At 33.8% G+C, this 18,457-nt stretch overlaps 1 protein-coding gene across 2 annotated transcripts in view; it reads right to left on the bottom strand.

The window, feature by feature from the left end:
- Window positions 1–18,457, bottom strand: part of GRID2 (glutamate ionotropic receptor delta type subunit 2) — a 1,355,750-nt gene that overhangs the window by 546,308 nt on the left and 790,985 nt on the right. For both annotated transcript variants that reach the window (XM_027116924.1, XM_027116925.1), the window contains 2 exons: window positions 10,493–10,546; window positions 2,853–3,026 (listed from right to left, as the gene is read on the bottom strand). In XM_027116924.1, the coding sequence (XP_026972725.1) occupies window positions 2,853–3,026; window positions 10,493–10,546 (228 nt within the window). The remainder of the gene's footprint in view (window positions 1–2,852; window positions 3,027–10,492; window positions 10,547–18,457) is intronic.

Raw genomic sequence — 18,457 nt, 5'->3', positions numbered from 1 at the left:
CAGCCAAGCTAACATTAGTTTCAACAAGCAGTAAATGGTTCACTTCTTTCTTGCTTCATATATTGCTAAAAACTCTGTTTATAGCTAAAAGGTATCTTTAACATTTATTTTGCAACTTCAGCTAATCCTGGATTTTAGTCTTTCTGGCACTAATTTAAAGATTGAGGAAACATGTTTTTTGTTCTTTCTAAATCTTACTCCCCTTTCTACATATACTGAAATATGTAACAGCCTGGAGATCTCTACATGGGCTCACTGTACCCTCTTCTCCTCTGTTGTAGTGATTATTGTGATTTTATAGCTAGGTTTCTATTTTTAGAGCTGACTTGAATCATATTTTCATAGCTTTTTTCTTAGTTTGTTTTTTAACTGTACCCTGCTGATAAGATATGTCTGTGATCATTTTTATCTGCACTGTTTTTATGGACTCCAAGTTGAGAGGGCTGCTTTTCCTAGGGAACCTCGGGGGGGGGTCAAATTTTTAATAAGTACTTTTCTTGTTGTTTCCTTTAACTTCAGTGAGATAAAATATGCACCAAGGCAAGCCTCTATATCAAATGCTCTGCTTTTAGTGAGACATTTTAAATTCAAGAGCCCTGCATTTAGACACTTCATTATATAAATCTTCACATATAAAAGTTTCTGTCCGTTTTCCTTTTATATATTAAACATTCAGTCTAATTCTATTACAGATAGTAGGGACACTAAATGTAATACATGCACAAAGAAAAAGTAATCATCCTGTTTTCTTCTATCTGTGGGTTTGAGGGGAGTATGATGAAGGTATAGGGAAGGAGGAGTGGTGCTTCCAGTACATCCTTAATTCATCAGATAGGTCTGGGAATATAAAGATAAATAAAATATTTTTTCCCTGATTTCAAGGAATTCATTAATTGAATCAGAAGGATTGTGCTGTTAGGTGAATGTGCTTTAAAATACTATACAATGACTTTCTGCTTTCCCAATCTGTCCATTTCCTACTACCTCTTTTGACAGGAACAGCCTTTAATATCTCACGATTTTCTAAATCAAAGTTCTTTCGTGTTTTTCTCTATTTAAAATTCTATCATTTCCACATGAATTATATTCATGACCAATTAATATGAAAAGATGGGTCACTGGAAGTATGAAACTTAAACCTTGTTTAGGCTTGAGTAGCTTACTTTGACCCCTGCGTTCTTATCAATTACATTCAAATCCACAAATATTTACAAAGGTGCAAAGCACCATGGTAGATATGATGGGAGAAAGAAAAACAGACAAGTAGTTAATGTGATTTTATGATGCCTGGTTCTGGAGAGAACCTATTCTAAAAGAGCTTAAAATTTAGTAGGGAAGTTCTATGGGCAATGATCCCAGAGCCAGCTGCCTGGTAAATACACATGGCTCATTACAATGGTAATAAGTATGAAGAAATGGTTAGATAAATGGTAATTTATCTAAAAAAATTCAAAGCTGACTAAAAATAGGGAAGCTGTGGAGTTAACTTTCAAACAAAGAAGTAGTTTTGCCAAGTCGACTTATTTATCCAGTATTATTGGGAATGAACTAGTTCTCCTAGGATTATTTTCCCAAGCTTTTCAAACTAAACATCTCTAAGTACTAAAATGTTTTTGATATTAAACATTTTGAAGGAATATATCATTTTTTTAACCTATGAAATTGATCATGACTTTAACCTCTGTTGATATCTCAGCGATACTGTTTAAAAATTAACTAATATACTAGCAATATTCTACAGTGGTACTCTTAGGAACTGCTTTATGATATAGAGTTGTTTTACAGGGAAAGTCCTGCTCTGATAGGATATCTGAATTAGTGTATCTGGTTTTTTTTGTTGGTGGTGGTTTTTTTTGCGGTACGCGGGCCTCTCACTGTCGTGGCCTCTCCCATTGTGGAGCACAGGCTCCGGACGTGCAGGCTCAGCGGCCATGGCTCACGGGCCCAGCCGCTCCGCAGCATGTTTGATCTTCCCAGACCGGGGCACGAACCCGTGTCCCCTGCATCGGCAGGCGGACTCTCAACCACTGCGCCACCAGGGAAGCCCTAGTGTATCTGTTTGATTTCTCTTTTCCTGTCTCTTGCCTAGCTCGAGTGCTTCTTATGGAGCCCTATTCTTGTTGATGTGCCTGCCTTTGTTAAACCTCCATCAGACTGACATATTGAGAACTCCAGTGCAAAGAGAAATAAAACAAAAAAATCTGATAGGATTTTCCTTAAGAAAAAGAAATAGGCTCCAGGTGAGTATTAAAAGGGCATTCTTATGAGTAAGCTTCAGGGACTTGGGGTTCTTTATTTTGCTGCTCAGAGATTGTATTCATCTACTTTCAAATTCTTTGTTGTATTCTGAATCGCAAAGGTTTCAGCTATATCCCCTCTGAGTTGGATATAACTTTATAACACTACATCATTTTTTGGATTTCTAAATTTTTTTTGGTGAAGTTCTTCCAATCGGAAATTAATCTTTAAAAAAGAATAAACGTCTATATCCTTGTTATGCCAGAAAAGGCAAGCAAATTTATTAGCTTAGTAATTTGGAGTTTGGCATTAAGGAGTATCAATCACAAATTCACCATGAGAAATGCTATCGATTTAATTGCTGAAAAGAAATAAAAAACGTTTACTTATTATATTTTTATTAAACAAGTAGACATTTTGCTGTAATGAGGTCAAAATGATCAAAGACAGATTCTTAGCACTCTCCCCATCAGACTTATGAAATTGCTGGAAGAGGAGAATAGTTCAGAAAATGGAAATGTGTACAATTCTGAGTGCAATGCCACTGGAAAAGCTCTCTCTACAACTGCCCAACAAAACATCCTTGAAGGAATATCCAGGGACTTAGAATATACCTCCATATTCTGAGCAAATGGATCCTTTGGATCACACAACGTTGAAGATATTCGATGGTTGCCACGGAAACATCGCTGACTTATATTCTGGGGGACTGGAAATGTCTGACGAATGATGGTTAACCTTCCAATTGACCTTCTTACAAGTTCCTGTACGTCCACATCATTTATTTCCTATAAGATAAGAAATGGAAGAATTAGAAATGCTTTAATACAGTAACAGAAACACAAAACTATTAATGAGTTGTTATCTGGAAATGCTAAGAGATTCCATTACTGTAATACATTTGCATAATGCTTAGCCCACATCCAAATGAAAGCAACAACACATGTTCATTAAAATAATCGACTCATATGTAGTTGCTGTCTGTGCTTTAAATTATATGCATTTATGTATATAATTTATTAATACCTAAATAATTTCAAATGGAGCAAACGACTTAAACACATTTTATTAATAATAAGTTTATAATATGTTGAACACTTCAGAAAAATATGTGTTGTCTAAACATGGGAAAACGTCGCAAATAACTTGCTATTACACTTAATTATTCATTAATGGATTTCAAGGTACTTTGACTACCTAGGAAGATAGTTATAATGTAAGAATAATATATATTGTTCTTAGCAATGAAAAATGAGGTTCTTAAATAAGACAAGTAGAGAGAGAATGAGGAGATATTATTTTTTAAGACTTTTTCCCAATTATGTCTTAGAACTACTGGTGTTAACTCATACATTTCTCTTGGTAAAGAATAAATAAAGGATAAAACAGAGTGTTCACTAACTGCTGAATGGATAAGTTAGTATGTAATTGTGTTCTTAACATAAAGATGAAAAATTCTGTTGATTAATGCAGTGTGAACTCCAGTGATGTTTATCCAAATTAATGCTAGTTTGTAATATAAGCATGTGCCGAACTCAAAGAAAAGCATTTTCTACTTCTTTCTCCCTGCCACCTCCCAATTCCACACTTAAATTTTAAGATTTGACTCAATCATGGATGTAAAAGTAATAAAAATAACATAATATTTTCATAACGTACATCTGTTCTAACTGAACATTATTCTAATTGGAATTAGAATAGGACTGATCAGAATAAATTTTAGCTTTAATGTAGTCTTTACTTAGGTAGTTTGTGCTCCATGGTGTCCATTTGGAACCTTTTAAATCAATGAAGCCTTTGTAATTAACATATTATTGGTTTCAACAGATTCTTATGGCATCTGAAGTAAAAAATTTGACACATGATACATTTTGGAATACAATGAGCACTTCTCAGTTTTGTTTCAAAGAATTATTACAGAATAATGAAAGAGAAAAAGATGATTTACAAGTGTAAATTTTCTTCTTTCCTTACTACGTTAATCACATATTATTCTTTCTTATAGCATATATTAGCTTTAAAATTCATCTTTTATTTATGATCTTTCTGAAATATAGATTTCTCTAAAAATAAAATAACACCTGCCATCAGCTATATACAGTGTAATATCCTGGATTTCCAGTCGATTAATCCTTAATGTACCATAAAAAAATATTTTTCTCAGTTTAAAATGCCATCTTTTTCTTTAGTGCGTGTCATTTCACTGGCCCCCAAAATTTCTGTCTGGCAAAAAGCAGGTCACTTTTTAAGTCTCTGTCATCTACTCACAAAATAAAATTAAACGGTGTCTGTCAACTTCATTTTAAGCCTGAAATTTAACTAGAAAACTTTCAAAATTAATTATTATTGCTATTCAATGTCTTTACATTTTTAAAAATTTCGTATTGTGCAGATGGGAATTTTCATTTAAAAAGGCAGTGAAAAAATTCTACCACTCTTCGCATAATATTGACTAAGTTGTGTTATATACATGGTCATTTTTTCTTTAGCAATACTAAGATTTATCAACATTTTGTCAAACAGCACCATTTCTACATGCTCCAACCATGGTGAGCTACAAATCAGCACATTAGAATAAAAACTTACATTTATTAAGACCCTGCTATATTTTGGTCAAAATACTAAGTACTTAACCTGTTATCTCATTTTCTGCTAAAAACTACATTCTGATTCAGATACTGTCATTCTCATTCATAAATAAGGAACCAAGGAGATTCCAAGCTCTTCATTCAAAATACCCTTTATTCATAGTATGAATTTATAAATGTCATCAAAAGAGACACTCTCTGAAGTAATTACACAAGAAATCCATTTTTCCTTACAGGAATTATTTAGATTAATATGCATAAGTGATAGGAATTAAAACTATAAAGATATATTATTCCAGCATTTAATAGTCTGATGATTCTATAAGAAATGATAAACTCATCTATCATGAGCCACAGTCTTTAAGAGGACTATTTTTAAACCCACAAAAGAGGATGGTTACCTTTAACAGGTTCTAAAAGTTGAAGTTCACAGGTGTCTTAGCGACTAAGCTATATTTGAGAAAATGTCAATTTGAATTGAATATATTTTGCCTATTATTATTTGGGGAAGGGAAAAGAAAGTAATATTCTGGGAGGAAAGAATCTGCCATTCTGAATGAAGCTAACAGACAGTCTGTCTCAAAAAATTCACTTGCAGTTTTAGTTTTGACACCTGATCTCAAAATTAGTTTGATAGTGATATGAAAACTTGATCAGACAGCTATTTTATATTTAAAGAACTTTACTTCTGCATTCCAAAAGGTGCATTTCAAGAGTGACAGATGCAATGTCATATAAACACCAGAAGCCAAGTGAATATTTAATCTATCAAGAGATACTTTTAAATGAAAAATAAATCTGTAAATAAACTGCTTTCATTAAAATATGAAACTATTGTATAATCTTTTGGAATCTACATTATTCTAATGTGCTGAATTTTTTAAATGTTAAAATATCTGAGTTTTTTAAATAATCATATGAAGAACCAGTTCAGTACATACTCTACCAAGCCCCCTGTACTACCCAAATATGCTACTCTTTAGAAAGAGATAGAAATTTCCTGAGTTTGAAAGAATTTAAAGAAGGTAAATTATAAAATTATTTGTCCTTTTTGTATTCTTGATTTGAATGAGTACGTTTATGAAATAAGAATATTGCAATGAAAAATGAACAAATATGTTTTAGTATACCTAATTTTTCTCAATTTTTTTTCATTAAGAGCAAGGCATACTGTCTTTTACCCCCAAAATAATTTACATGGATAATCAAAAATTATTAAGAATCAAATGAATATATCCGAGGAAAGATTTTTATCACTTTACTGTGACAGTTTAATGTAGGGCAAACTCTGAACTGTAAGAGCCAAGGAAGAGGAAAGCGAAAATATCTGATAGGGATACAACTCCGCCAGAAACAGCCACTTCCCAGAACAAATCTTTTAGGAGAATTGGATTGCTCCTGAATCCTTGTAGGGTATCAGCTTTAGGCGTAAGTTAATAGAATTCTAGAGAAGGAAAGACTCTCAAAATCTATTAGGTTGGTTGCCAATCTATATTATATAAACTATTTCAGAGAAGGGACCCCTTCCTCCTTTTCCCATTCTTTTATCTCTTAACATTGAACAAAGTTCTTGGCTCACAGTGGGTATTCATTAAAGGTTGATAAATGAAAAACTGAATGAATGGCAAGATTTCACCAAAACGTCTTCTAAAGATAGATACCTGAAACTTTGAGTATAGACTTTGCGGTGCTTTAATAACTTTACCCATTCTAAATAAAGCAGATTTTAGTAATGATATTAAGCAGTGTACTATGTGGTATAATTTGAAAAGAGTAGCTTATTGCTGTTGCTGCATTGCTGATATGTTTACATTCTTCATGCTTTAGCAAAGATGATCCTTTAATGCTTCCATAAAGTTTAATATTAACATGAAATAATTACACATATATTATGAAATATGGAACAAAACCAACTGTAGACTATAGCAGCAGGAAGGGGAGCAGAATGGCAGCTTTCTGCTTGACAGATTAGTAGTGAGCAGTTCAATTAATCACTAAACTAAAAAATATATATATATATATTCATTATACATATTGGCTTTTCAAATCTCAACAACAACCCCCTTCTCCTTAACTGCAGAACTAAGCAGTCATTAGCAGAGAATAGTAGCTTAAACTACTTAAATAAGAATTCAGGATGCCAAAGGTCAGGTTCGGTATCATCAGGGAATAGAAGGGTGACTATAGCATTATGTTTCTGGCTGCTCTAAACAGTGTATATATCTTCCTACCTGAATTTCTAACTTTTGTAAAACTTAAATAAAGTGCTAGACCATCTCCTTCAGGACCCTGAAGGGATGACAGTACTTATATGGAAAGGCTGTTCTGTGCTGGATCGACTGATTGCAGGGAAAAGATAAATACCATTACCAACTACTAACATATGACTGATTATACCATATGAACTAGCATAGCCTCTCATTATTATAGCACACAATGCAAGCAAAAAAAATATATTGTTCTCAAGTTTTGACATCAATTTGTATGATGATGCACAATGCCAACTTTGATTTATAGTTTCTCTCTGAGAAACTACTGGTGCAATAAGACTAAATAAATGTTTGCAACCCATTTTAAAATTAGCAACAAAATAGTAGCTACACAAACCAAACTAGTGAGATTCACGATTTCCATGTTCAATCAAAATGGGCATGTGCATGTTGTTGGGTTTTGTTGTTGTCATTGCTCCTTTTAGAGTTTATTATCTTCCTAGCAAATTCGAGAAATCCATGTTTCTTATTTTAGGGAAACTCAGGTAAATTGTGATTCATCCATTATAAACAGGCCTGTAAATGAAATAAAGGTAGCAAGACTCAAGCTTCTTGAGGCATATTTCAGAGAGAATGAGGTGGCTGAATAGAATCATGTAGAAGCAAGAGTGCTAACCACAGATACGTGGACAGATGGTTTTTCTTAGGGATGAAAATACAGAAAATATGCTTGATCTCTGAGTTTTAACCCAGTTTAGAAAAAAATAATAATAACCAATATAAACGGTGTGGGATGTGAACGTAAGATTTTTCAAAGGCTAAGTGGTATTGACCTGCCCCACCTAAAATTACAGCTTTGCTCAAGGACTAGCAAGGAGGGCTATGGGTAAAAAAGAGATAAGGGGTTCAGTAATGGTAAAGGTGAAGTTATAGTTATGACCGTTTACGGTAGGAAACTAAAGCATGAAGCAGGAGAAAAGAATTGAGGTTTTCTATACTGTGTTCTATAATTCTAACATTTCTGAGTTATTTGCCAGTTAGATTGCTTTGTTTTGTGGATGTTTTTATTTTTCTTGCAATATAGTGGCCCATATTATGGAATACTCACTTAAAGACATCATTTGCCCTACTAATATTTTATGAAATAAAATTTAATGAGAAGTTCAACAAAATGAGTTGTAATGTTTATGAAAGATATAGTAAAAGAGAAGCTATTATTCTTTCCATGATATACATCATCAATGAAATACATGCTACTCTGTCACACTTCCTCTTTATGATATGAAGGAGCGATTTCTTGCACAGCACAAACTGACAAATAAGCAGTAGACAGACGGACACTGGTGTTCTGGGAAGCTCTCTCTACCTCGGTTCACACTTCTAACATTCACGTATAGCTTTAGAAGTTAAGGTGAATATGGAAAAAGAAAATTAATTCAGGGGTCCCTTCTGCAATCTTACCAAAGAATAGAAAGGAATGGGCATTTCCATTTATCAACTATAAGTATTAATTGGTTTGATTAATCCATGTCTCTAAGGAGGCAAGAAGTCACTTTTTCCCCCTAGTCATCAATATTGACGTAAACAAGTAAAATGGCTCCAGTTTGTTTTATATCAGAAAATCTGTGTGGTCTCTTCCCCATCAGAAGGTGGGTGTGAGATAAAAACAAGGAATTAGGAAGATTCTCTATTTCAAAAAATAGTAATCTAGAAAATAATAAGCTAAAGACAAAAGGTAATAGAACAATAGCTCCTATAAGATTGAAATTCAGATAGCAGAAATTTCAAAACTATAACCTATAAGGAAAATTAACAAAAAAGAAAACAAAGCAACAACAACCAAAGCTTTAGATTAGAAAAGACTTGTTTTAAATCCCATTATCACCTCTTCATAGTTGTGTAATATTTTACAAACTGCTTAATTTATTTGAACCTCAGACTCTTTGCAGAAAATTAGAGATGAAATTACCTAATTTGAAAAGTTATTAGAAGGTTTGTTAAGTTTCCCTTTACTCTGTCCTGATGTTTAGTCATTTTAGATTGACTTAAAAACTTCATTGAAAAGTAGATCTCACATATACACATTATCTGTCAGGATCTCAGAAAAACACAGCTTAATTTGACATAAGAAATACACTGACAAATCATGTAGACCTAAAGTTTGTCAGACTGAAAACAGACTCGTAAGATGTTTCCAGTGACTTTAAACTGAACTAAAAAGAATCATCAAGGGAGCTAAAATTCCATCAATGAAGTGTGGTGTAGGAGAAACAACTTGAAACTAAGAAACATTTTTATTTTTCTGTGTAAGGAGAGGCAAGTCATATACCCTCTGTGGACCCCATTCCCTCAACACTTCATAATACTATTTAGTATTCAACAAAATAATATGTGAGAAAGTGATCTGTGAACTTTAATGTGCTCTGATCATTATTGCAGTACCGTTTATTGAGTGTCATTTGTCAGGCACCGTGTTAAGAGCATTAGATAATATTTCACTTACTTTTCATTATGAACTTGTAAAGTAAATGTTATTATACATACCGTGCAAACAAAATAAAATCTGAGGCACAGGATGATTATATTATATATCCATAGTAACACAGCTAACCAATCTCATAGCCAGGATTGAACCTATCTTGCTGACTGCAAAACCAGAATTCCTGCCCAAAATGCTACTTTGTTCCTGAGACAAAACTTATTATTCTATAATTCAATATTTGGTATCTCTTGATAAATAGCACATTATTTTTATTCATAAGTAATAGATATGTTGAATATTAGATCTTGTTGATCCATTATTTGTCCCAGACTGATCTGCTCATCGCCCTTTCCAACTCTGACTGGCAGGTGCTAATGGAACAACTTATTTCACTAAGCTCTCATGTTGCAATACTGTACTTTTAATCTTATGCACTGTCCTTACAGAAAAAAAACAAAAAAACAAAAAAAAAACTTTCACAAGGAATTTGACAAGTTGGTGAATTGTAAAACAGTTATATTTCTTTATGAAAGAAAAACAATCTGCTCTTGTTTATTCATATTCATGTGCTGAACTATTTAATCCACTTGTAAGGCGGTGGGGTACAAAAGTTCTAGAAACAACAGTAAAACACAAATGGAACACAAGCCCTCCACTGGGAGGAATTCACTTTGCTTACAAAGAAGAACTGTACTTTTTATAAAGATGATCTCCTGATGTAGGCAGTGTGTGCCAACGGAAAAGACTGAAAGATATTCAGTGGGGAAGACGTTCTCCATTTATTTTGTTCATACAAAGCCCTTTATAATTTTCAAAAACTCCTTATTCTATTTTTACTTAACAGATCCATTCAGTAAGCTGAAAGTATACTTTGTGTTATGTTTTCTGTTAGAAATTCAAGGCCATAAGAAATGCTGTGACTATACATATGAAAACAGGACCCAGAGTTGACAGTAAGGTTTAGTTGGCTTTACCTCATTTATAATGATCCAGTGACAGTCAAAAGCAACCAAATTCGTCTCCACAACCTGGAATAGAAAACAAGCCAGCCACCAGTCAGCATTAATTGTGAAAAACAAATCAAACTAAATAGATATACTTGGCAAATGGCAAAAATGTATCACAGGTTAGAAAGGTCTTTGTTACTCAATTGAAGATGGAAAACCGCTATACTAAAACATGGTAGAAGCATTTGTGTTCATCTTGTAAGTGCATTGTAGACTTTCTAATTAAGTTTGAAAGTATAATTAATTAAAAACCCAGAAAAACAAAGGTTTCAACTGAAAAATAATATAAATAATAATGTTTAGTGATTCCACCGAGAGTGGAGTTCCAAACACATTTCCTAGTCCAAATAAACTTTGATGAACTTCTATAATCTACCTAATAAATATCTAAGTACATATCTCTCCATAATCTGGCTTTAACTTAACATTCTTATCTGCTACTTCCCTGTGTATACATTTAACATTGTCTTAACAAAGTAAAATGCTCTATGTTCTGAAAAGTTTTGTGTATGTGTTATTGAATTCTATTGTGTATTCTAAGGAGATCCAATCATAAAATTATCTGAATGTAAAGACTAAAAGTAATGGACATCATATTAGCACAAGTTATAGGTGGGTAATTTCAGTAGTTTTGTTAATAATATGAACAGAAAGAAAACTTATGTAAAAGAAAAATAAACTATATATAGGTAGCAATACTGACTGAATAACTTTGGATAAATTGATTCGAAATGATCCTTTGCTTAGGCCAAATAAGGCAACCCTTGTACAGGTGCATGTCCACGTGTGTGTGTGTGTGTGTATGTGTGTGTACAGAGGTAGCTTTTGTATCAAAGTTTCCATTCTATCCAATTTTATTGTACATATTCTAAGACATGTTCTTGTGATTCATGTCATGGAACATATAGATATATGTTAGGTTAGACTGTTTTATAAGAGATTACTGTGTTATTTTCAGCAATAATACCAAAAGCTTGAGTTTTAAGTGAAGATGCTTTCTAAAAACTAGCAAGGAATTGTTATAAGGTGAGAATTACTTTTGGGCGTTAGTCTCTGTCCTACTGAGAAATGTCCACTGAAAAACGCATTGAACACAAGAAACGCAATAGGAAATACATCTGTGCGATTCAATACTTTCTCAAAGTACATACTTATTTGCAGAATATTTTTTTAAATTTTGGTATAAATTTTATACTATTTCCATATACATCAAATAGATTCTTATGACTTTACTAAGGTGCATAGATAACATATTATCATAGAAGTGAGGACACGTTATCTATTTTTAAGTCATAAAATTATTATCTATTTTTTATATACACGCATGTTCAACTTTTAGATGAAACAATGCAGAAAATATGACCCATGGCAGTTTTCAGTTTTAGCCAAAAAAAAAATCACTTTAAACCAGTAATGGCATCCTTTATTTCTAATTTTATAATTATTTTCCTTAATAATCTTAGACAAACCATCAGTAATTTATTAGCAATAAAAAGCATTAAAAACCAAATGGGACCTCCATAAGAATTTAAAGGAATACAAACTGGAGACTCAGATATACGGAAAATAGTTCTATGGATAAAAAAGAAAGTTTTATATATATATATAGGGGAAAAAAACGTATGACTGAAACATGGAAATAGGAAGAATTCAGAGAAAAGAGAAGTGAAAGCTAAGATATAGGTTGAAAGTACTTCTGAAGCAATACTAGCAGTAGAGTGAAGAGACGACTCAATTTAGCTTAAATTGTCCCCATTTAGATAATCTGTACCATGTGGCAAGATTAAGCAAAACTTAGTCTATGAGAATTCTGCATCAACCTGTGGAACTTTTTAAGTGAAAAGCTGTTTTGTGCAACAGCATTTATGAAATAAGTGGAAGTTAAGAGTTACAATAATAACACTGATCGTTTGTCTAGACCATAAAATTTATTCATCTTTCACACTCTCTGCCTTGAAATAAACTTTCAGGCAAAAGCATGAAACAGTCTATAGGTGTAGGCTCAATCTTGTGTTTCAGCAAAGGAGAAAGGCAAATATTTCATCTGAGGCCATGATTCTACTAACTATACCACCCTCCTTTGCTTAGGGTTGGCAGGGAAACAATCTCTTACTCTTCCCTTTGGTTTTACTCACGAATACTAAAATGTGGGTTTCCCTGGTGGCACAGTGGTTAAGAATCTGCCTGCCAATGCAGGGAACACGGGTTCGAGCCCTGGTCCGGGAAGATCCCACATGCCGCGGAGCGACTAAGCCCATGCGCCACAGCTACTGAGCCTGCGCTCTAGAGCCCACGTGCCACAACTACTTAAGCCCGAGTGCCTAGAGCCCGTGCTCCGCAACAAGAGAAGCCACCGCAATGAGAAGCCTGCACACCGCAATGAAGAGTAGCCCCCGCTCGCCACAACTAGAGAAGCCCGTGCGCAGCAACGCAGACCTAACACAGCCAAAAATAAATAAATTAATTTAAAAAAAACTAAAATATAAGACACTTTGCAGTACACATTTGAGATGAGGGGAAAATATGAGCACATTACTACAGATACAGAAATAAATCATTTATCACAGTAGCTTGAGTTCATGGAGCAGACCCCACTCCCCTACTCCCTGATGTGGTACTGTGCTAACACTGCAATAAACCCCTGTTATGTTCAGACATTGCATTTTGGGTTTACTGATTAGAGTAACTTAGCCTATCTCTTTACTGCAATACAGTTTTACTAATCTTAGCTAGGCACCTTCTTCTAACCTTAATACATTTTAATAAACATACTTATTAGAGTAATTTTAAATTCTGTGATTTTATAAAGGCATGATTTCAAAACTGTGCAATGTTTGTTGGCCTCTTCATAAATACTGAATGCGCAGGACTTTTTTATGAGCCCATTTTTCTTTGGGGAAGGAAAACAAGTTACATCAGAAAAGTACTTAACAATGAAAAAGTAGTATTGTCCCTTTAATTATATTATTATATTATATTATATATATTATAAAATATATTAAATATATATTATATTGTATATAATATATTATGTTATATATATTATATTTTATATATTAAATATTGAATATTTATATATATTAAAATATATTAAATATATTATATTAATTATATATTATATTATAAAATATACATGCATACACAACTAAAATCGATGTATTACTGCAACACCATGTTATAAAGAAGCTCTGAAACTTTATTGCTATGTTGTACACAGAAAGTTAATGCTTCCACTACCTGTCTCAGGAGCTGTCCACTAAAAGAGGAATATAATTTCCTTAGGTTTAGGTTAATATCTTCATGCACAACAAATGATCTGGCATGACTTCTCTGATTTTTTATAATCAAATGTTATTAAAAGTGAGCAATGTAAAAGGCCACTAATTAAAAAGGCATCTGATACCTGTAATGGAAGGAGTATTTAGTAAGGGACATAAAAAGATGATGGGGACTTCAATAGCCTAGACCTTGGAAACCTACTATATATCTATTTACATTAGGTGTATATTTATATATATTATATTGATATCTATATATAATCTACTACTATATCTATACAGGTATGTAACATATATGTATGTATGTATATATCCAGAGAAGTAAAATTTACAGTAGAGTTAAAAGAAAAGGTAAACAGGAGTGATAATACTGTTTACTCTTTTCCCATCTAATCAAATAGAGCTAACATGTGGTGAACATTCTTAGGAAAGACATATTTACATAAAAAGAAATTCTCAGTATTTGTGTGGATAACAAATGTCAAACAACTATTATAAATCTGAAATCAATTCATCTGATAATTTTTAAATTTTTTATTAATATTAATCACTTCCATTTGATATACTTTAGCCTAAGTAATGTTATCTCAAACTAATTGCATTACCAACTTGAAGGACTGAATTAAGTTTGGATAAAGGATTAAGAAGCAATTGTAAGACATTCTAGAATATTTTAAGCCTTCATACTTATCTTCAGTTGTACTAGAACTCAAACAGGGAAAATTGTTTTTTTCTTGTCTTCCTTACCTAAGTAGCACATCTCCTATTTCAACAGTAAACATATTTGAAGTCAATGAAAAAGATTAAGCAATTGGATTGAAATATTTCCTTTTTTTCCTAGTGGCAACCTATTTTATATCTAAGTCCATTACTGTTACAGTTGCTTGGTCTCACTCTGTGGATTCTTATAAATGTCTAGCAAGTTAGTACATCCTAATTGTACTATTTAACTGAAAATTTCAAAAAAAATTTTTGACTGCTATGAAATAATGATGGTCCTAAAAAATAATGTATATTTTATTACCATTATAATAGTAAGCACTGCCCAAAAGATTACATTATGCTTGGGCTATCAAAAGCAAGTGGCAGGTCAGTAAGAAAAAACTAACCAATGAGGACTCTAGTAGGTTTGGTTACGAAATAACAGGAAGAAAGGAAGTATGGATTTTGCTTGGTCATCTGTTTCTCTCCCCTCTTGCCCCATGCTCCTCTCTTATCACTACACATGTAGAGGGAGCTTGGTGCATATTCATATAGGGTTGCTACCACATCAGTCTATAGTAACACAGTTATAACAAATGAGACTACCCTACCCCCCAAGACGCTAAGCTTACTTTAAGAGAACTGAACAAAAAAGGGGGAAAAACAAAATCAAGTCCTGTCAGGAAGACAAGTGATGAGTAAGGACAGACCATCTGTCACTGGCAGGAACTTTAGAACTTCTGAATCTTTAGAAAAGCCCGACAATTTATCACCATGTCTTCCATCATCCGTTCTCAAATCTTGAGATGTGCTAAATATAAGACAATCTGAAGCAAAGAAACTGCCAGAGCGTGTATCTCACTGATAATAAATGTGGAACAGTTCCTACGAGCACAGAGGACAACTTAATTGACTCAACAGTAACAGCAGTGTGCTGTTTTCCACTCAACCTTGTAGCTTAACCAAATTAAGCTCACTCCCTTTGCAGGATATACTACATATTACACATTTATGCAAAGGGTTCCTGTGCTCTGTACATCTGCAGCAGCAAAGATATCAGGTGTCTGCTTCCTATCCCTGCCCGTTCCAAATCACCAAGTGGAATCCTCTGATTCAGTGGCCTGCCTGGGGAAAGACACCGCAGTTATTTGGAGCAAGTGGCCGGAGAAATACTAAAGAGCTACTCCCTTCCTGGCTCTTCACTTACTGCAATACTATAGCTTATCTCAGCACTTCTAGAACTGTATTCTGTGGAACACTATTTCCACTAAACTTTGTAAGCATTCAGAAACCAAATAGACCTAGAAATGCCAAGTTCAGCTAAGTTAAACAGATGTCATTACTGCATTAATCCTCCAAGCTTTTAACAGATTAATATCAACACTGAAATATAACGAATACAAAAATCATATTAATACATAATATCGTTTCATATAATATTATTTTGAGCATATGAGTTCAGACTTATGAGCTCTAAAGTCAGAGAGTTTTCTCTATTTTCTTACAGTGTGACTTTGAACAAATTACCAATTCTGTAAGCCTCAGTTTCCTAATTTGTCACTAGGGTTAATGATAGTGCCCGTGTGATAGAATCATGACAAAGATTAAATGCAATAATAGCACATAGTAAACGCTCAATAAATACCAACTCATCATATTTTAATGAATGTGCTTTATGGATCTCCAAGGTAAGATATTTGGAATTTAGCATATTCCAAATGATTTTGACCACAGAAACCATTTTTCCCACTACAGATCTGATGGCATTAGTACTTTTGTGTTGATGTAAACCAGAATCGATGTTACTTAGCTACACATTTCTAAGAATTATAAAATTTTATTGAAGCACTGTGAGGAATTTTGTAATTTTAAAAACATGGCCTTACAATAATCCTACAGAGAGTCCAAGTAACAAGGGATATTTTTCACAAAACAAAAACATATATTAAAAAATTCTGAATTACCATATTTTATGTAAAACCCAAACACATACATAATAGTTCTGACAAAATAGTGATACTTATTCTTCTTTCTTTTTATTCTTTTTCTCCATTTCTAATTAAAATAAGACAAAACCAAACCATACCACTATCCTCTTTTCCAATAAAATACAGAAAGGGTGTATATCATGTATAAAATTAATATTGCATAGCAGATTTTTAGCAATAGATTCATGGATTTATAGTACAAACTCAACATCCGGTTGCCTGAGTGTCATATATATACTGCACTACCACAGACGTCTGCTAGAAAACACAATACAATTAAATACTATAATTCTCTGAAATGCAGACTGACAACACAAAGCTCCAACCTTAAGGTACACTAAGCATGTACGAGACTTTGCTTTGCTTTGTTTTTGTTTTTAGCTTATTTGGTTTTTGTTTTTCTTCTCACTAGAAGAACTGAAGCCACAGTATAAAGAGACACTAGCGTATCATTTGTGTAGATTCCATTTCTAAATCCCAAGAATATCCAGCAGATGGCATCAGTAATCTCTTCCGCTGACAGTGGGCAGCAAGAGGATATTCCGAAAAGACTGTCTTGTTTGCATTTCCCCTGGAGCTCAGCATGGATCCCCAACTCTCTTCTGTTCTTATCCAAGCAGCCACTATCTGCCATCCCACTCTGTGCCTTTTGCTTTAGAATCTCTGCTCTGATCTTCCAGCTGGAAGACCACAAATACACTTTCATCCAAATTCTCTTGCCATTACTGCCAAAGTTATTTCATAAACGGATATGCTAGAATTATTGTTACTGCTGTGCGGATGGGTCTTCCCACACCCCCTGGGAGGTGGAAATATGCCACCACTGAGATTTGGCCAACAGTATGCTACCTGCTATGCTTCTTAATGCCGAAGGATGGGCACTAACGTAAGAAAATAGAGAATCTGTGTTCATCATACGGCATAGACCACATTCCTGTGTCCTAAATTATTGAACAGTGATTAAAAGTGAAGTCATGATTTCAATACTTTGCCTGATGAAGCTATAAATAAACACTTGACAATTATTTCCAGTGTGGGGACCATTGTGTTACTGTTTTAACTCTGTTTCTGCTTGCATTGGGATTCTTTTAGACGTCAGCTGTAGTGATTAAAGGTACATTATCCCAAAACAATTAAGAAAGGCAGTGTTTGTTGAAGGACCACTCATCTCTTGCCGTGTCTGTTTTATCATATTCTACGTTAACTTTTAGCACAACACAGGAATTACATTAAAATACTTATTTTACTTTATTTTTTGAAAGCTAAGTGACCCTTGGCAGAGTAAATTAATTCTTAAGTATAACTGGCCAAAAAAATAAGTATAAGTTCTTATTTGGATGTTGATCAGAGCTGAAAATGACGATCTGGGGACACTCTGGCACTTAATTGCTAGGTTTTATGAAATAAGGCTTTCTTGGTATCTTGAAGCAAATAAAGAAAAAAAAAAAATCTTACAGAGAAGTCTACTGATCACATCAAAAGGCAACATATAGGCCCTTCACAACTGTGAACTTTCATGCTTTTGCTCTGTTCCTTTTGATCTGTTCTCTTTTCTCTCTCCCTGACAAAGTACTTCTCAAAATTCAAAGACTGAAACAAATGTCAAATCCTTTCCCACCCGTACCTCCCTAACCCCAAGCAGTATTGTTCCCCTTCTTGCACTCTCTAACACTGTGCCTTTATTCCAGCCTTAATTAAATAGTGTGTAGTTATGTAACTGGCTGTGAGGGCGTCTTGTGTTTTATATCCCACTTACTCCCTGTGCTTCCGCTGGACCGCTTTCTTGCTGGTCCTCAGCAACCAAGACTTGCACTTGTCTCCTCCTTCCCTTCATCTAGCTTTCTGTCTAAATATCACTCCATCAGGCATGCCTTCCATGATACCCATCCTTGCTCTCCCTATGCACTTAACCCACATCACACACACACACACACACACACACACACACACACACACACACACAC

This window comes from Aethalodelphis obliquidens, unplaced genomic scaffold (genome assembly GCF_003676395.1).
Source record: "Aethalodelphis obliquidens isolate GAN/ISIS:26980383/991018 unplaced genomic scaffold, ASM367639v1 scaffold17, whole genome shotgun sequence".
Taxonomy (NCBI): domain Eukaryota; kingdom Metazoa; phylum Chordata; class Mammalia; order Artiodactyla; family Delphinidae; genus Aethalodelphis; species Aethalodelphis obliquidens.
Note: the sequence above shows the minus strand (reverse complement) of the source record. Positions and strands in the feature narration are given on the sequence as shown.